The 6,000-nt window shown below is 38.6% G+C and overlaps 1 protein-coding gene across 1 annotated transcript in view; it reads left to right on the top strand.

Annotated features, from left to right (window-relative positions):
• GK (glycerol kinase) overlaps nucleotides 1–6,000 on the top strand; it is a 41,668-nt gene that overhangs the window by 28,421 nt on the left and 7,247 nt on the right. The window contains exons 17-18 of the mRNA XM_081003913.1: nucleotides 1,242–1,410; nucleotides 1,746–1,826. Coding sequence (XP_080860039.1) covers nucleotides 1,242–1,410; nucleotides 1,746–1,826 — 250 coding nt within the window. The remainder of the gene's footprint in view (nucleotides 1–1,241; nucleotides 1,411–1,745; nucleotides 1,827–6,000) is intronic.

Here is a 6,000-nt window from a genome sequence, read left to right as displayed (position 1 = left end):
GGAGAAGGAGGCAGGTTGCTCTGCCTGATTTTCATGTTAACAGCATTGCCTCCTGCTATAGAGGTTGCTATGGAAGGCAATTTCCTCTCCTCACCCGCCTTCCCACACACACAGAATTGTGATAAAGGAAGCAAGCTCTCTGTTAAATGAATCATGCAAAGGAGCTTTTTAATGGAATGGGGTTTCCCCCCGCAAACAATATATGTACAGAGATTCACAATAGTGTGCTGGCTTATGTGGGTTCTATTTTATGTATGTCTTCCAAGTCCTCTTTGTATCATGACAGTTTCAGTAAATATCGCTATGCAACTCTGTTTTTGATGTCATCTGTAAAAGTTCAAAATCCAGCAGCATATGTTGACCTTTATATAGTTCTAATGAGTTGGGTGTAAACATTAAATTGGATGAGTGTAATACAGGGCAACAGACACTAGGGGGCCTTCAACTAAGGGCTCGTCCACACTTTTCTGCTTGTCCTTTGCCTAGAAAGCACTGATCCAAGAGGTTTCTGGCTTGTCTCATGCTTTCTATGCATGGGTCTGAACAGTTTTGTGTTTGCCCCACAGCTTTCCCTGGGGAAACATGTTGTTTAGCACTGAATCACAACAAACGGCAATCCGCAGAAAACCCAATTGCCATTTGGTCCGATTCAGCTGTAAACCATGCATTTTCCACGGGGGAAGCAGCAGGGCAAATGGAAGTGTGGATGAGCTTTAGTTTTACTCAGAGAAAATCCCATTAAAATTAATGAACAGTACTAAGAGAGGTCAGTTACTTTCAACAGATTTACTCATGAGTTAAACTTGGTTGAATACTACTCTAAATTTGGGCATGTGTTGGGGGGGGAATTCTTTGACCCATGCACTATTTCAAACTTAAGAAGATATTATTTAAAAGACACAAGCTTGCCCTTTCTCCTTACTCATCTTTTATTAAAATCTCTGGAAGCAAAATAACCCTGGGGTTAATTAATTGCAATAACATCCAGGATATTAAGATCTTCACAGCTGTTACCAATTTCCTCTACTTTGTTTCTTAAGAACCAGTGCTGCTCTCTCTATTTTTTTTTTAATTAATAAGCTATATATATTTGGTTTTAAGTCAGATTCTCATTTATTTTTCTGCATTAAGCCAGTTAGAAGAACTAGAAATAAGGAGGGGCATTTGTAGATCAAAAGATGAAAACTGAGAGAACAAAACAAGTATGCTGCTTGGTGTTCTAACTTCACTTAAAATGTGATTGCTTCATTATTTTTGGCTTATTAGTAAAGCCATCCATGCCTGAAACCACTGCACTGGGAGCAGCAATGGCAGCAGGAGCTGCAGAAGGAGTGGGAGTCTGGAGTCTGAATCCTGCTGACTTTACGGCAGTGACCAGTGAACGTTTTGAGCCACAGATCAATCCTGAGGGTAAGGAGGAAACTAATATACGTTATCCATTATCTGGGCATTCATCAGCCCATGCTGGGCCTTGGCCAATTCACATTACGTAGAGGGACTAGTGCAGTTTGTTCCATTGCTATAATTAGACTAGTAGAGTGAGTGCGGGTGTGTTCTGGGCTAAAAGTACAGTGCTTTTTAACACTTCTGTTTGACTGTTGTTGTCACTTGATAAAGAGTTCAGGAGACTCTTATCTAGATGTGACTAACAAGACCAGTCCAGGTCTCATATGACTAGATAACATTGCATCAGGATATGTGTGAGAGGTTAGAAATTGGGATGAAAAATTTCCTTGCCATTTCAGAAAGCGAGTATCGCTATACCAGGTGGAAGAAAGCTGTTCAGAAGTCAATGGGCTGGGAAACAACAGAACCACAAGTAGACGGTAAGCCATTACAATTATTCCTAGCTTGTGAAAATTAGGCTGCGTTTTTGTTAGAATAATGTCATTCACCTTTTGTGATTAATGCTTTTGTAAACAGAGGCTCCTCTCACCTATTTTGTTTGAAGATAAAGTTTTAAACTGGCTGCAGCAAAGAACATACACAGCTTTTTAAACAGTTCTAACTTCCATAACAGGTGGCTATGGAACAACTTGATTATAAATGCTTTTAGCCAAGTACATAGAAACTAGAGAAAACTCTATGGCACCTGGCAACATCTAAATAATACCTATCTGCTTCCACTTGACTGCCTGAGTTAACATTTTAATGATAATTTTATATGGCTCAGGAGCTCAGTCTAAAGGTTCCTAAGCAGAATTACCTATGCATTTTGCAAATCAGAAACATGTTTATATATGAACAAATGCTAAAAAGATAGAGTGACATCAATCCTTTTTAAAAAAAAGTTATTTGAAACCAGTGAAATAGAGGTTCTGTGGGACTTTATTCTCACATGTAGAGAATATTAAATGAATTGGGTACAAGCAATCTATGGATACTATGCTATCAAGTAGGATTGATTTTAAATAAGAGAAGCTGTCCTATCTACCTTTTGTCAGCAAAAGGCAAGAAGAGGATTGCAATCCCACATTGACTGAAATAATTTGGCTTATAACAACCAGAATAGAAAAGTGTGTGTTGAACAAAATTTACTGATTCTGAGACTTATAGATTGCTATTGAAGTCGCATGAATAATATATCCCAACTCTCATGTTGAACATATTAAACTTTGGCTGCATTTCATTGACCCAATTCACACATTACATTAATCCATAGAACAAAACAAACTATGGTTTAAGGTGAATGGGCAGTGGTAAGTCAAGAACAATCCTTGAAGAGAAACTAACAATGAGTCTAGATTCTGACAATATAACAAGCCAGACTCTGGAGTCCAGACTCAGCTGAAGGGGTGGGCAGGGGGGAAGGAGTGCTACAGGAAATTTTCAGCAGCATGTGTTAGTACTCTGTTTAAATTAAACCAAAGCTTGTATCCAATTAAGTTCAATTCAAGAGTAGACCTAGTGAAATTATTGAGCCTAAGTTAGCCATGCCTATTAACTTCAATGGGTCTTCTCTGAGTTAGACTAGCATTGGGTACAACCAATTGTTTTAAACTATGGCTTAATGTGATGTGAGAATCAGGTCATTGTCATTTACAAAATAACACTAAAGAGCTGGCCTGTAATGATATCCTAAGTATGCAAATTTGAGATGCAAGTCCTATTTCTTTCAGTTAGATTTCAGCCCCACCCCCACCCCACCCCCGTAGGTATGCTTAGAAATATAACCTTAAACTGTAATGATTTGATTTGAGCTTTTTTTTCCAAAATACAATGCTAAAGCACAGAGTTCTGTGCTTTATCATTAGATTGTTATAGATGCATTATAATATGAAATCTGAAGAAAATAATAAAATATTGGCTCCTTCAGCCAACGGGAAGAAGTTGCATAAACTAGATCAAAGGTTCTCAAACTTTGTGATTTCTGGGTGGAAGGAGTCCGTGGACCCTTACTGAATACTATGGCTTTTTATTTCTTTAAAGCCTTAACAGCTGCAGAGGGAAGTTTTAGTTAAGTAAATAAAGTTTCTGGTTGTTGTTTCTTCATTAGAATAGGCATATAAAGAAGAAACTCAAGTTTAAAGGTCCATGTTCTTACTAAACAGTAAAAGTTGAGGGCAACACAGTAATAGGAGAGAGGGTATAGTATTCCCAAGAATAGAGAGAAGATTTGAGAAATACTGGACAATGTTCTCTCTGATTTGTCCTGTACATCCAGCCTGTGGCTCCATCTTGCAACAGAAACAGCTGCTGCATTCAAGTGTGCTCTACTAAACGTGGTGGCATTCAAGATAATATGGGGGCAGTAGCTCTGTGAGCTTGACCTTTTTACTCACACCCTTTCCCCCAATGTTGGAAATAATCATTTGGTGCTACTCTTAACTGGGCAGGAGCCTAGATTTATTCCTTCACTGTGCACACAGGTGAGGTCTCTATTCTAGTTGTTCCCTCCCCAAAGCAATGGAACAAGGAATGGTACCTATCACCAGTCCTGGTTAGATCTGCAGCAGAGGCCGTGTTCTGGCGAGGGTGTTCTCTGTGATTGCACTTATCTATGGAATTCACTCCCTGTATATATTTGCCCACCACACCTTCTTAGATGTTCTGTGCCAGGGTGAACACTATTATTTTTGTCTCGGCATTTAATGGTCTGGTTCACATCAAGCATTCAGCAATAGTTAACTATAGTTTAGCATGAACAGGCAGCATGCTGGTGCTAAAGCTCACTGTTTTGTTTCTACCCCCACTCCTGGCTGTTCTACATCAAGCACAAAAAACCATAACCCTTGGCTTTTCATTACAAAGGAACACAAGCTCATGGTCTGTTTCACTGCAAAGTATCCTGGAGTGGGAGCCCAGTTTGTTTCTTGACTCCCCAATACAGAGCTGGGACTTTGGTGTTTTTACTGTATTTGAACATTAACTATGGTGTTTATGTGTGAACCAAGCCAATGATATCCAATGCTAATGACACTTACACTGTTCTTAAGCTTTGGTCTTCACTGGCTCTTTCTGTGTTCTGATTTTGTGTGTGTGTGTGTGTGTGTGTATCTGTATATATTAATTCTCTTAAGTTATCTTGCATAAATACTGCATTTATAACTCACCTTAGTGACAGTGCACTTTAAAGGCAGTTTAGCAATGGCTAGCAGACATGGAAACCTCTGTGCTGATTCAGAGATTAGAAAAATGACACTGTCTTATGTTTTCATCCCATCAATATAGCAGCACACAATGAACGTAGACCCAGACCAATAGAACAAGAATTTGACACTGAGGAAGAACAAAATCTGTGTTTCCTGTTTTGGGCATCAGGGTTCTCCTCATGAATGTGCGCAATAAAACAAGGAAGAAACCAGCTCTATAGGGTGTTGTGTTTTATTCACAATTAAATCAAATGAAATGCCCAGAAGCAAAGCATGAAACTATTTCTAAAGTTAGTATTTCAGTGAAATCATAGTTAATTAGTTTTATAGTGCTAACCTGCACATGTGTACTCATAAGTAATGTCGCCTTTAAAGATCTAGATAGAAGTCTGAAAATTAATCTGTTTTAATAGCTTAAGTTTCAGAAAAGATGCTATGTAATTATATATATATATTCATATATACACCCAAAGCTCCATGAAGGACAAAAAGAGAAAAAATAAATATGTTCTTTGATAAAAATCAAGGCTTCATAATTCATTTTGACTAGGAATATATTATGAATTATGAAGCCTTGATTTTTATCAAAGAACATATTTATTTTTCTCTTTTTGTCCTTCATGGAGCTTTGGGTGTTTTGATCAGGTTCTAGCAAGCGACTCAAGTCTTCTCTAAGGCTGCCATTTTATGAGATCCCATTTCTTTCAAACTCATGCTATCTTATTTTGCAAAGTAATTCTAAAGGCATCGTCATTGCAGTGTTTGATTGGGAAGGTCTGTTTTCAAATCCTTGCTCAGCCATAAAGCTCACTTGGTGACCTTTGGGCCCAGTCACTGTATCCCAGCCCATCAGCCCAGGCCACCTCATAAGGTTGTTGTGAGGGGGTAGGGAGACTTGTCACTGTTTTTCTAGATCATAGGAAACATAAACCTTTCCTAGATAAAAATCAAAGCAAAGGCCACCTAGTTTCTCTTGTTGTCTGTGTCCCAAGCAGGCTTAAACTTTTAAGTAATTTGATGTTGCAAGGTGGTGAAGGCTACACTATGAAGTTTAATAAAGGCACCCACCAAAACAACAAAAATAAAAGTCCCTCTTTAGATACTGTGTCTCTCACACACCTCATCTAGGGAAGTCATTTATACAACTCTCCCTGCAGTCATCATACACTTTGGAATGGTATTAGGTGAGTGAGTCTTCACAACAACAAAAAACTGGTCTCTTCTTCATTCTGTGGTGTACCTCCACCTCAAGATAATAATTTCCTTCTCCCATAGCTCCAGCAGGAATCCTCCCCATAACTATCTGTTGCCATATCCTCTCTTTTTCCTGTGAGAGCTGAAGTTTGTGAAGGTCAAGAAACCGTGCCTTGCTGGTTACTACTATTTTGTTTATACTGTAGTCTCTCTA

This window comes from Podarcis pityusensis (genome assembly GCF_964106645.2).
Source record: "Podarcis pityusensis genome assembly, chromosome: 4".
In the NCBI taxonomy this organism is placed as follows: Eukaryota; Metazoa; Chordata; class Lepidosauria; order Squamata; family Lacertidae; genus Podarcis; species Podarcis pityusensis.
The sequence above is the reverse complement of the archived record's forward strand: the minus strand, read 5'-3'. Positions and strand labels throughout refer to the sequence as shown.